This window comes from Symphalangus syndactylus, chromosome 1, assembly GCF_028878055.3.
Source record: "Symphalangus syndactylus isolate Jambi chromosome 1, NHGRI_mSymSyn1-v2.1_pri, whole genome shotgun sequence".
In the NCBI taxonomy this organism is placed as follows: domain Eukaryota; kingdom Metazoa; phylum Chordata; class Mammalia; order Primates; family Hylobatidae; genus Symphalangus; species Symphalangus syndactylus.
In genome coordinates this window covers 153,360,303-153,374,494 of record NC_072423.2, presented here as the reverse complement: position 1 = coordinate 153,374,494, position 14,192 = coordinate 153,360,303, and the positions used below count along the sequence as shown (strand labels likewise).

General features: G+C 37.5%; 1 protein-coding gene across 3 annotated transcripts in view; it reads left to right on the top strand.

Annotated features, from left to right (window-relative positions):
- Positions 1–14,192, top strand: part of AGPAT5 (1-acylglycerol-3-phosphate O-acyltransferase 5) — a 52,142-nt gene that overhangs the window by 15,183 nt on the left and 22,767 nt on the right. For 2 of the 3 annotated variants that reach the window (XM_055289165.2, XM_055289182.2), the window contains exons 2-4: positions 1,463–1,532; positions 6,995–7,110; positions 8,856–8,945. In XM_055289165.2, the coding sequence (XP_055145140.1) occupies positions 1,463–1,532; positions 6,995–7,110; positions 8,856–8,945 (276 nt within the window). The remainder of the gene's footprint in view (positions 1–1,462; positions 1,533–6,994; positions 7,111–8,855; positions 8,946–14,192) is intronic. The other variant, XM_063638040.1, reaches the window with a different exon arrangement.

Genomic DNA, 14,192 nt, shown 5'->3' with positions numbered 1-14,192 from the left:
AGTGCATACTCAATGGTCTTGATGCAATTCTGGCTTGTTGGTAAGAGAATGGGGATTTACTCACAAGCCAGGATGTCACTTTTAACTCTGAACAGATCAAACTATTGGTTTTACTCATTTATGTCATCGATAAATTTTATGAATAAAAACTTATTGGGCAAATATTTAAACATACTACATACATAGCACTGTGCAGTTTCTGAGGAAAGTAATGGAAACCTTAGTCACATCCCTGGCTTCCAGAACTTTATGTTTTCTAGGTGCATTTGTCTGCAAAGTTGTTGGGTTAATTGCCCCTTTCTTTCTTCTCTTTTTAAGATATTAATAAATAGTGACATGACCAAAAGATAATCCTTATGGACAAGATAGTTTTAAAAAGCCTTAGCTAATTTATAATCTTGCATAATCCATAATGACAAGATGCAGAAACAAAAATGCCCTGAATAAAAACTTAGCACCATTAGCAGCCATTTCCTTTTAAGTGTTTACAAGTATACTCCCAGTTGCTTGAAAAATTTATTCTAAAATATGTAAGACACACAAAACAGCAGAAAGACTAATACAGGTACATTGAACACCTGTGTGCCTACTGCCCAGTTTAAAGATAAAGTGGCTGGTGGACCGGAAGCCCTCTGTGTGCTTCTCACCAGCTCCTCCCTCATGCTCGAAGTTGCCCTTTTCTTGAAGTCTGTTCTTGGTGGAGACGGAGTGAGTCCTAATCACGGAATGATGTTTCTCTCATACTTACAAGATAAAGTTTTAGTCTTTAGAATGGAATTCAAAAGACTTCTGCCATTCCAGTTCAGAGCCATTCTTCTGGTCTCCTTGCTCCTCAGCCGCGACACTGCCCATGTACCCAACAGGCCTCCAGGGTTACTGCTTCCATTCGTTCTTATTCTCATGAACGTTTTCCTTCATCTCATCTGCCAAAATTCCACCTAATGATACTCCTTCTGCTCTGCAGTTTACAGTTCTTTAAAATTAAAAAAGGTTGTGTACCCTCTAGTTTCCTGAAAAAAGAAAAAACAAATTTAAAACATTAAAAGGTACCATATTTTCATAGTATTTGCATTATGTCTCATTACAGTTCCTGTGGACATGTCTTTCTCTTTTACTAGATTGATTGTAGGGTCTTTGAAGGAAGATTTATCTTATGAACAGTGTTTTATATATTGTTAGCAATCAATAAATGCTTGTTATATTTTTCTCATGAGGATATTGATTATTCTATTTTAATTTATTACCGTTAACCTGTACTATACATAACTGCTTTGTGTACATGAGCTATTTATGATCTCTGAGTCTCCTGTGAGAAATCTAATTTTTGTTAATCATGGATGGAAATATTCACAACATCATTAATCAATTTCTTCACTTTGTCTTCCTTTGTATATTACAGTATATTACAGATGTTTTAAAATATCAAAGTAATGTTTTTTCGTTTGTTTGTTTTATCTTTTAGATATTGCTATATGGAGATTTGCCAAAAAATAAAGAAAATATAATTTATTTAGCAAATCATCAAAGCACAGGTTTGTATTTCATTTGCATGAAACTTAGGTTTTTCTACAGATGGCACATGGGCATTCAAAATACCATTCTTATATTTAAATGAAGTGGGTTTTTTAAAACATCAATTTTCTGTGCAGATATTACACCTGTTCTTGTATTTTTGTGATTTTACTTTTTGGAAAGTCAGAAACTAGAAAGCTATGAATTTTCCTTAACTTACCTTCTCCCTCTGTTGGATGTAAGTAAGCTATTTTCTTACTTGCTTGCTTTGTTTTTCCTTTGTGTAGCTCTTTAAATAGTGTATTCATTCTTTTTGTAAGTGACGTTTCTAAAAGTAGCATTGGTGTGTCGAAGTGTATATACATTTTACATTTTTGATTGCTAAGCTGCAGAAAAGTTGTATTGGTATGTGAGTACTCATTTCCTTACTATGCTAGTCATTTGTAATGTCTGCTCTTCCTTTCCTTCTTCAAATGGGTTTGGTTTAATTCTAGTTTACTACTGTTCCGTCAGAGGAATTGCAGAGAACTGGTCTTCAAAATAGTGCAGTATATACTTTAGGTTAAGATACTTCTAAAAACCTTTGTATTTGTAAGTAATTCTAGAGTCCCAAGAATTTGCACAAACAGTACATTGAGTCCTATGACCCTTTCAGCAATATTTTTCCCAATGGTGACGTCGTAATATAACTGTAGCACAGTAGCAGAATCAGCAAATTGTCATTGGGTAAGGTACTTTTTAATTCTCCAAATAATTCAGCCCTCCAAAAAATCCCACTTCTTATGTTTTCAAACCTGTAGCTACTTTTGATGCATACTTCCTAAATTCCATTTTTATTACTTTAAAAAATATAATACCTAGAAGCTCAAAGCTAGAAACAGCCTGATCAATATAGTACTCTTAAGCTAAAAACAACCTGATCAATATAGTACTCTTAACGGAAATCACTTATGCCTGGGGCTTTTTAAAAATTTTCTTCCTGTCAGCTGTCTCTTCATGATTTTGTGGTTTTTATTACTACTTATACCATAGATGAGGTATAGAAAGTAAAAGAAGTTAAAATGCATTTTTCTCAATTTAGTGAATTAATGATTACATTCAGATTTACAGGACAAGAGTTGAAGCTACAAGGGGTTGATAGGAATTTTGATGTATCTGAGTATTTTACCCAACTTTATTACATGACTGGTTCAGGCTATTTTATCTAATTACATTTCACTCTCGGGAAAAATAGCAAGACAGTCAACCAATGGTCAATGCTGCTGAGAACTCTGGCCTGTGCAGACTTATTGGCTGTTTTACTTCTAACACCATTCTGCTGTTCTTGTCCTGCTGCTGATGGATGTTTCTTCCAGGTTTTAAATATAAAATAAAAGGGATCTGTGGGCCCAATACAGGGATGGGGAGCTTTGATTTTCCTGCATTTCCTTTATTTTGATCCAGTGTTAATTTCATGTAGAGTTGTCTGTTTAACAGGATTCTCTTAAAATTCCTTCTTCAGTTTCCTGCCAGCTTTTCTTTGTCCAGGTTTCAGTATAAACTCTACCTGATTAATAGAGCTCTCTAGTAGTGACTTGTGGAGTGAGTTCTCTGAACATTTCTGGAAGTCTTGCTGATAGTGATAATATTGATAACTACTACTGTTAATTTGTGTGCTTACTACGTGTTGGCTTTTATATATATTCCTTCAGATTGAGGACTTCTAGAAAACATCTATGAAAAAACAGATTTAAAAAAAATCAATTCTGCTTGTATTTGGGACTAGAAGGTACTATGGGAAGGATAATCTTCATACTCAGACGATACTGACCTGAATTTCATTTGTCAGTTTAGAGAACCACTTCCCCTTCCCTTCACCCTAACTCCAAGTGCCTGCGACTTTGTATCACTGCTCTGGCACCACAACCTGATCCCAGCAGGATTTGGGAAGGCTGCTTTTTGAAAGCCTTTTAAAATTCTATACCTTGGGAAAATACTAGGGGAGTGATTTTAAATTTCTTTAGAATTACAGGCTTTAGTCAGTATATGACAAAGCCTTTTCCTAGAAAAATGTGCATATAAAAATTTGCATGTAGTGTTAGGGTTTCAGAGACCCCTAAAGCCTATCTATAGACATGGTTCATTGTCCGATCGTGTTTAGGTACCCTTCTAAAACGCTTTTGAGATGTTAGGAATCACAACAGAGTATCTCTGAAAATGTAATTAGCAGAAAGAACATTTCAAAGACTGCTGTTCTGCTTAGACTTTCTAGTTTGTCTTCTGCCAGGCTTGCCAGGATAAATGAGTTTCCTGGCCTGATACTCAAAAGAATTGACATTTAAATTAGTCTCTCTCTTCCCTTGTTTTTTCTTGACACATCCTTGTCTCTACATTCCGTCTCTGTCTCTGTTAGCTTATTTCTCTCTGGAGTCAGCAGGATATAGTGGCTGTTATTCCTTCCCCTTACCCTTCAGCGATCTACTTTTCATGCTATTTGCCTTTTTTTTTTTTTTTTTTTTTTGAGTTGGAGTTTCACTCTTGTTGCCCAGGCTGGCGTGCAATGGTGCAATCTCAGCTCACTGCAACCCTCGCCTCCTGGGTTCAAGCATTTTCCTGCCTCAGCCTCCCGAGTAGTTGGGATTACAGGCATGCACCACCACGCCTAGCTAATTTTGTATTTTCAGTAGAGGTGGGGTTTCACCATGTTAGTCAGGCTGGTCTTGAACTCCTGACCTCAGGTGATCTGCCTGCCTGGGCCTCCCAAAGTGCAGGGATTACAGGCGTGAGCCACTGCGCCCCACCTACTATTTGCCTTTTTAATCTCATGAAATGTTCCCTTTTCTTGGCTTAAGTGTCCATTTTCTTGTTGAACAGCATGTGTGGTGAGTAGAATGTTATAAAAAGGCACGGACTTTGGAGTTAGAGAGACCCAGGTTCCTGTTCTGCAATAGGCTGTGTGTCAGTGGGCAAATTACTTGTCTCTCAGAGCTTTATTGGTAAGGTGTGAGCGATAGCTCCTTTTAGGCACTCTACAGACGCTATCTCCTAATCCTGGTAGCGTACCTGGCCCATAGATAGCATTTAAAAGTGGTTGTGATGACAGTCATAGCTCACCATTAGCATAGCGCTGGATCCAGGGTAGGGAAGCGCTGCACATGCAGTATATCTTGGACTACACAGGGCCGTCATGAATTAGGAACTGCTCTTTCGTGAGAATAGGGATGAGGAAATTAGACTTGCTGCCCCTCACTGCCTTCCACTCCTCTCCTCCAAGTTAATGGGAACAATGACACTGCTTTGGCTTGATTGACATGGAAGATTCTCACATATCCAAATTTATTGCTATGTTAGTTAAATTATGCCAGAACACAAAATATGAACAATTATTGTCAAAGTAATATAATTTCAGCTGTAACTGAGATAGTTAGAAACTATCTGTAATCTGGGGTCCTATCTGAAACGTAGCTGAGAATAAACAAGAAATAAAGATAATTCAGTAGCAAATATTGGTGACACAAAGCTTGTATATTTTGACTCCTTAAACTAGTTCTTAAATGTTTCCACTAAAATTTTCAAGTTTAAGGGCATAGCCCAGGGCAGCTTATTATGAACATGACGTATTTTGGAAATCTTACACTTTCTCTTAAAAGTTCTTAGGAGGGACATCTGAGGCCATAATATAACCATAAAACCGTTTGTTTTAAAATAAAACCCATTTTTAAAATTCTTCCAAATTAAAAAAAATAATTGTTGCAGGAAAAAATGCTAAAGCTGGTTTTTAACTTTGTACCCCAACTATATTTCCAAGGTGTACTTTAGCCTTGAAAATGGTAGGCTGCATAGAGCCCGCCATGCAAAATTAGTTCTCAGAGTTTGCTGTCTGCTTACTTTTGCATTTGGGACGGGTATAACAGGGTTGATTATATGGTTTCTAAGAAATGACTATAAAGAAATATGTTTATCAGTTATTATTTCTTCGATCTGAATTAGAAGGGGCTAGGGAGAGGGCTTCAACAGAAGTTATATACTTTAGAGAAAAGTGATCATTGACAGCCCAGTAGTGTAGATATCCCAACCCAATAACACAGGTTGTGTCTGTCTCTGGGATCATACACTGTAGGGGAGAATCTTTGCAAGCAACATTCTACTTATAGGGAACCATAACAAAAGTTTCATATGTATAATAATTATCAGTCTTAAGTCATCAAGAAAAAGTTAACTTGTGAATGATAATCCCTGATTAAAAAGAGAGATGTATAATAATTGATAAGACACTTTTCTGGGTTAATTTTTAGTATTAAAATGGCTAAATCTTCTTTGGGATATTCTGACTAGTATGGTGCATTGTCTAACAGATTTCACATAGCTGAGAGCTAATCATCCTGTAATCTGTGAAAAACTGTCCTCTTTGGCTAAAGCTTTATTGTAATTCGTTTAAATTCTCAGCTTTTATTTTCTACAGATTTTTTTTTTTTTAACATTTCCTTCCTCTGACTCACTCCTTTTGTTCTCATTTTCATGGCCTGAGAACATGGGTGATGCTAGAACTATTCTTTTCACAGATTAACAGTTTTCTTTTCGAGTATCATTGAGCTCATGTGTGTATTAACTAGAGAAGTCTTCCTTACATTTCATTTTTATGTTTTCTTTCTCATCAAGAGATAGAGTAATTTGTAGCCATTTACTTTCAAATCCAAGTTTCTGTGGTTCTTAAGACCTTTATCATTTGTCTCCTTAATTCAGTTCATTTCCTCTTTAAACCGTGTCCTCTATTTCTCATCTTCTGCACCCACTTTGCCACTTCCTGTTTGTTTAATTGGCAAGGGCCACTCTCTGTGTTGGGAATTTTTTCTTTTTGAAAGCTCAACTAACAACTTCTAGGAAGTTTTTTGTTGCTACTGTTATCAACTCATACCATCTTACCCTTGTTTTTACAACCCTTTGTTAATAACATATTTATTTAACTATAGTTATTAGCAGCCTGGGATCATTTTACTTTGTTACATAAGGAGCACGTATATCTACCCAGCACCATTGTAAGGCATGTGAGACCTTTGTTTGATTGCCGTCCTAACCTAGTACCGAGTCCTAAAAACTCATTAGTAAAAGATAAAGTGTCCTTGCCTTTTGCCGAACATATATATACACACTGAATATTTAGTGGCAATTCATAGTTTCACTTGGCCATTTTTTGTTTATAATTTCCCCTTCCTTATTAAAAAAATCTTTGTTTTCTAGACTTTAGGATTTAGAGAAGCTCATTTTATTCCATATACATGCTGCTGTTGGCTTACTTAAGTATTTTGTGACGTGTTTTATCTTTGAAATAAAAAGAAATGCCAAAAAAAAAAAGCTCAAAAAAACAGAAAATGTATATTTTTAAAATATCTCAGATTGATTTAAAGAAATTTTAAATTTCCTAATCACAGTACTTTTGAAGCCCATTCCTAATACAACTTGTGAAGAGGCTCATGTATGCACTAACTGGGTCCTGTCTCTGCAGTTGACTGGATTGTTGCTGACATCTTGGCCATCAGGCAGAATGCGCTAGGACATGTGCGCTACGTGCTGAAAGAAGGGTTAAAATGGCTACCATTGTATGGGTGTTATTTTGCTCAGGTAACTTGTTTCCATGCTTTTCTCTCTACATATGTAGTTTATAAATTTTTATTATTATTTTTTTTTATTTTTTGGAGACCGTCTCACTTTGTTGCTCAGGCTGAGTGCAGTGGTGTGAACACAGCTCACTGCAGTCTTGACCTCTGGGGCTCAAGTGAACCTCCTGCCTCAGCCTCCCAAGTAGTTGGGACTGTAGGTGCTCAGCATCATGCCTGGCTAAATTTTGTATTTTTATAGAGATGGGGGTCTCGCTGTGTTGCCCAGGCTGGTCTTGGACTCAAGCAATCTGCTTGTCTCAGCCTCCCAAAATGCTGGATTATAGGTTTGAACTGCCATACCCAACCCTATAAAAATGTTATATTTTAAAATTTAACATATACTTCATGTGAATGTATGGTTTTTAAAATGGGTTTAATAGTTTATTCTCAGTTGAAGTAATTTTGTTTGGCATTTTTAGTGGTATTTATTTATATACATTCGATTATCCATATACAGTTTTCCTTCAGCATCTGTGGGGATTGGTTTTAGGACCACCACAGATACCAAAATCTAAGATGTTCAAGACCCTTATATAGAATGGGATAGTATTTGCATATAATCTGTGCACTACTTTAAATCATCTCTAGATTACTTATAATATCTAATACATTATAAATGCCATGTAAATGGTTGTTATACTTTATTTTTTATTTGTATTATTTTAATTGTTATATTATTTTTGATTTTTATTTGTTCACATATTTTTGATCTGTGATTTGTTGAATCTGCAGATGTGGAACACATGGATATGAAGGGCCAGCTGCAGTAAAATGAAAGAGCAAAAATGCAAATGTACAAAGTTCAAACAAATAGGAAATTTAAAGGCATAGAATTTGATATGCAATTACATTAAACTGTTGATAACAGTAGTTAGTGATCTGGATGATACTAAAAAAAAAAAAGCAAGCTGTATACATAAAACTTACTTTCTCTAGTTCTGGAGGCTAGACATCCAAGATCAAGGTGTTGACAGGGTTCGTTTCTCCCAAGGCCTCTCTCCCAGGCTTGCAGACAGCATCCTTCTTCCTGTGTCCTCATGTGGTTTTTTTCCCTGTGCCCAAGCACCCCGGCACTGCTTCCTCTTCTTAGAAGGACTAGTTACACTGGATGACTAATCCTTCTACAAAGACTTGTAAGGTCCCACTCCGAGGCCGTTTTTTAACCTTAATTACCACCTCTAAGTCCCTCTCTCTGAATACAGTCACAGTGGGAACTATTAGGGCTTTAGTAGACTGACTTGGGGGAACACAATTCTGTCTGTAATAGTGCCACATAAATATCTGTAGCAGGATTGATTTTTTAAAATTCCTAAAGATTGTGAGTATTGACATTTTAAGGACACTTTTTAGTGACTTCGTAGTAAGTGAGTGGAAGAATTGGGAGTTAAATCCATCTGATGGATCAGGTTTTTTATTTTTAAAAATGTGTATGTAAGAAAGAAAGCATTTTCATTTTAACTGCCAACAAAACTAAACTTCATGTGTTTTCCAATACCGTGTCACATGCAGTTTTTTTGAATTATGTTGTGACAAGGTAATTTTCAGCTAAATGTTCTTTAGAAGCTAATATTTGAAGATATTAAATATAGATTAAATTCTGAAATGTAGTTTTATTCTGTACTTTTTCAAAGAGAAGTTGCCTTTTTGATGACTGGCCAGTCGTTATTTTAAAAATAAATCCTCTTTCTCCCAATTTTATTGTGGCAGCATGGAGGAATCTATGTAAAGCGCAGTGCCAAATTTAACGAGAAAGAGATGCGAAACAAGTTGCAGAGCTACGTGGACGCAGGAACTCCAGTAAGAGCCTACCCATTTTCATTTTCTTACTAGCTCTCAGTTTCTAAATTTAAGAATTAAATTAAAATCTAAGAATTGTTTTGACAATATGTTTTCCCCTGTGTAATTCCTAATTCAGAGTTATGCTGAGGTAACAGAAACCCTCTACGTACAGGTAGGCAGGTTTTTCAGCCATCACAAAGATTGCTGTAAACAACTAGGTCCTTTGCTGGTCAGTGGACCTTAAAGAGGAATAAAAAGAGCATTTGGTGTCTTTCAGAGTCTATAAATAGAACTAACTGCATTTTAACCTGACATTTAAGCTACTTTAAGAGCTCATCTTCTTGTCTTCTTTAGTATTAGATTTCATTTTAGAAGCAGCAACTGTTTTCTGTTAGTGTAAATTTGGAATGTCTTACATGTACAGGAAAACCAAAAAAGGATGAATCTCTACAAATGTCAAATCATTCAGTGTAAATAATACTTTAGAAAACTTTTTTCCACAAAAGTGGGGGGTGTTCAATCTGCTTTGTGTAGAATGCTGATTGCTGCCAAAGGCTTTTCCCCTGGTTGACTCCTGAGACAAAGCATCATGATCACCGGGGCGACATGGGCTTTCTCTTTCAGTGCATGACATGTGCCCAGAAGCTTAGCTCGTGTGCACAGGCTTTCCCTTTCCTTTCTGGCTCCCTCTCTCTGTCTTCCCTCCTCTCCTCTTGCCCTGCAGTCACCAGGGGTCCTGTGCAGCAGCTGGAGCTCATAGTGAAGGAAGAATTCTTCACAGTTAGCTGGCAAAGTGCCTGGTCTGAGCCTTGTTTATTCAGATGCCTCTTCTAGGTGTTTTTACATTGGGACATTGCATCCTGTTCTGGGCATGTGTGGGATGACAGAAGCAGAATGGAATGAGATGAACAGTGACCCATTATCCTGTTATAGCTCACTCACCCTTGAGAACCAAGCTTGGTGTCTTCAAAGGGTCTGTTTAGTCTGAAACAGTGTGGTGAATTTGGGCAGAATTGTGGTCATTGTATGTAGGTCTCCAAAAGACAGAATAAGTTGATAATATGATTTATCGACTTTTTACAAAAAAATTAAAATTTAAAAATCACGAATTTGTACCTTAAAATGTCCATCCCACTTCTCTCCCAGCTGTCCAGTCACCCTAGCCATGGATGACTGCTGTGGAGTTTCTTCTGTGTACTACTGTGGGCATTGTATATATGAAGCAAATGAAGATAGCTACCTGTTGGGTGATGTTGGCATCCTATGCACAGTGGTCCCTTGCTTTTTTTGCCGCCATGAATATAGCTGTCAGTGGCGCCAAGGCTGAAAAAATCAGCCCTGTACACTTGTCATGTGTCTTGTTTATGTGGCTGCCTTCGTGAGTTTCTTCTTGTTTTTGGTTTGCAGTAGTTTAAGTATCATATATCTGAGTTCACTTAAAAATTTTTACCTGGATTGGTCCTCTGAGCTTGGATCTATGATTTGGTTTCCGTTATTAATTTTGGAAATTTCTTTGCTCACATTTCCTTAAATATTATTCCTACCCCAGTCTTTCTTCTCCAGTTATGTTTGTGTTGGTTCATTTCTCACTGTTCTTTAGTTCTTAGATGCATTATTCGTTTTTTGTTGTTGTTTTTTTTTTAATTTTTTTTTTTTACGCCCCCTCCCTTTTTTCTTTTTCTGTAAGTTTGGATAATTTTTGTTGACCCGCCTTTGAGTTCATGGATTCTTCGTTTGGCTGTGTTGAGTCTACTGGTGAGCCAGTTGAAGGCACTCTTCATCTCTGCTACTGCATGTTTCATTCCTCTCATTTCCCTTTGACCCTGTTTCATAGTTTCCATCTCTGTGCTAGAATATCTATGTGATCATAAAGCTTAGTTACTTTTTCCACTTGAACCTTTATCATTTTATTATACTTGCGGGTCTCTTAAATTCCCTGCTTGATAATTCCAACATCTGGGCCATATCTGAGTCTGTAAATTTTGATTACTGTGTCTCTTCAGATTGTGCTTTATCTTGCATTTGTCATACTTCCTAAGATTTTGCCTAATGCTGGGACTCTTTTGTAAGACAGTAGAAATGGAGGCAAATCGTCTTGATACCTGGAAATGGTTAGACTTGTTTTTCTGCTTGGCCTTTAGTGTTGAGGAGTTGAGTCAGTCCACCGAGGAGATGCACTGGATTTGGGTTTCGCTCGTGTGCTTTTTCTCACAGCTTCAGCTTTCTGTAGCACTCATTACCTTGTTTGTAGGTTGGGGATGTCCTCCCGCGAGAGCTTTTCCTCAGTGTCTGTTTCATACTCCGCATTTTCACATGGCACCTTGGAGTGGCTTTGTTCTTTATGCCTTTCCCCACTGTACTTCTCTGATACTTGTTACTGAACTCTCACTAGTTTGGTGGTAGAAGGAGAAGGAAGGGAAGTGTCTTTTTATTCTTAAGGAGAATCTCAGGGGTGGAGCCTTCTCTGATCCTGCCTTGCTTCTGGCTGTAAGTCTGTGCCCAGGATGTATTCCTGCCCTTACTAAGAGTTTTTCCCCGTTCTTCTTCACCCAGCCTCATTGAGTATTCATCCGTGTCCCATGGGTAGCATGGTTTTGTTGCCCTGTTCATCAATTTCAGGCTGCTGTTCAATAGAAAAGGTAGAAAGAAGGATGTGGGCTGGGCCCTGAGCCTTTCCCACAGGGCTGCTGTTCACTCCTGCAAGCCGACATCCAGTCTTCCCTGACCCCAGTGTGCTTTGCTTTTTCTTTATCTTGTGAGTACACGGGAGGTCTGTGGGTTGAGCCTGTGAATTGTGCTGCATTCTCCTTGTGTCTGTACCCCAGGAGTTCGTCTGTTACACTAGCTCATACTTGGCTTTCTGCAAAATTGTTGAAATTTTTAGCTAGATTCTTTTTACTGGTATCTGTTAGCATTGGCCCTCAACTAAACAAGCACTTGCATCTTGTTTCTCCTTTGAGTTTTCCGTCTTTCCTTAGACTTTTGGGTTAGTTAGTTGCCTTGCAACCTTTCAGGTCTCTGAAGGGTCTAAGAAAAGTCGTGAATCTACAGCTCGTCAGTGTTGTTGTTGCTGTAGGGTTGGCAGTAGTATTCCTTCAGCATTCTACATACTTAATGGAAGCCGCCTCCCATTTTTGGTTAATAAATTTCAAAACTTGGAACAATGTTAGAGTTACAAAAATGTCAGAAAGAACAGAGTGTTCCTATTTATTTATTCTTTATATAGATTTTTTTTTTTTTTTTGAGTTGGAGTCTTGGTCTGTCACCCAGGCTGGAGTGCAATGGCACAATCTTGGCTGACTGCAACCTTTGCCTCACGGATTCAAGCAATCTCCTGCCTCAGCCTCCCGAGTAGCTGGGATTACAGGCGTGTGCCACCACTAATTTTTGTATTTTTAGTAGAGACAGGGTTTCACCATGTTGGCCAGGCTGATCTCAAACTCCTGACCTGTTGATCCGCCCACCTCGGCGCCCCAGAGTGCTGGGATTATAGGCATGAGCCACCACGCCCAGCCTTCTTCATCTAGCTTTAACTTCTAATGTTGACATCTTACATAACATGGTATATATTTGTCAAAACTAAGAAGTAAACATTGGTACCACCACATTATTAATGTACTACAGATTTTTATTCAGACTTTACCAGGTTTTCCACTAATGTCCTTTTCCTGTTCTAAAATACAATCCAGAATAGATACAAATCCATTCAACTTCAGTGTTTTAAATTTATTGTTTTTCATTATATGAAGTGCTGTGTGGTTTTTGTCAAATGTGTTATTTTGGTTTTAATCTTCAAGCTTGTCTTTGTTTCTTTAAGTGTTAAAGGCATAATTTAAAAGGTGTGTGGGTTATTTCAGTGCCTAAAGTCCTGTCTGAGTCTGTTGTTTTCTGCTAGTTCTTGCTCATGGTACTTTCTTTCCTTGTTTGCTTTATTATCTTCATTTGCTGCTGGCTGTATTTGTTGTTATTTGTGGAAATCAGTTGAAGCCTCAGGTGGGAGTGTCTTTCTCCAGAGATCATTTTTACCTGTTTTAGCTGGGCCCCGTAAGGCTCCTCTAGTGCTGGCCCCACCCAAACCAAATTCTGAGTTGAAGGTGTACTGAGCCGTTCAGGCAGTGCAGCCAGGGTTGCAGATGCACGCGAGACCTGCTAACCTCTCATTTACTTTCACCTTGAGAGTGGAGCCTTTGGTGTTTCCATCACTTCTCTGATTCTCTCCTCACATTTCTGTTAGAAGATCCGTAGACTTTGGTTTCAGTTCCCTTCATCTTTTGAGTCTTATAAAAGAAAGTTCTGTTTTATGCTTACTTCTGCTTTACTGTGTTTGCTTAATTTCGGTCTTAACACCTTGCCAACTCTTGGGTACTTTTAAAATAATGTTATATCCAGCTTTTTAAGTTGTTTTCAGTAGGAAGGTTGGTTCAAATAACCTAGTCTGTTATGGGCTACCAGAATAGCCTTGTGTTTTTTGTGGGCGAAATTCCAGCCTTTTATGTTCCTAGCACGGTATGGATAACAGACTGGCATGTTCAAGAGGCAGTGCTGAGCAGCTGTCACTGTAAGGTCACTGTCCCAGGTCGGGTTTCTAAGAATATGGATAGTTGTTTCTTTTCTTAATATGTACGCCCTGTGAGAACAGATACACCTTGCTCAGGTTCTTGATGATTCTTCTGAAGGTGAATTAAGTAAGTGACATGGTAGAATATGTTAAATCAACTTTCATGTGGCTTAATAGTTCTCCTGAATCTATTTCATGATTATATCAGTTCTTACTCGGTATTAGTATTTAAGAAATGCAGAATTTTGTTTCAAAAAATATATTTGTATTATAAGTTGTGAAGAAATACATCTCCATAATTATTGCTGGGAAAATGCAGTATTTTCTTAAGGTACTTGTTGGTTGTGGATGCAAATGAAGCATGTTTGTGATAAAAATAACTAATAGAAGTCATTTTGTTAGAATATGAGCTAGTAAAACTTATGGCACAAATATGGAGACTTACACTTTTTCTTCCAGCTTTCACTTAAGTTCCTTTTCAGATAGGAGGCAGCCTGGTGGATAAGAGTATTGGTTTTGAAATTAGATTCAGGTTTAAATCCCAGATCTTCTGTTTAATCTTTATTTTATTTCAGGTAGATTTTCTGGATAACTTGCTATAGCTTATGCATCAGTACTTGCCACTTCAATTTTATGTTATGGAGAGATGGCTTCTTTCCTTAAACCTCATGAACCAACCTCTGCTAGCTTCTAAGTTTTTTCCTGCC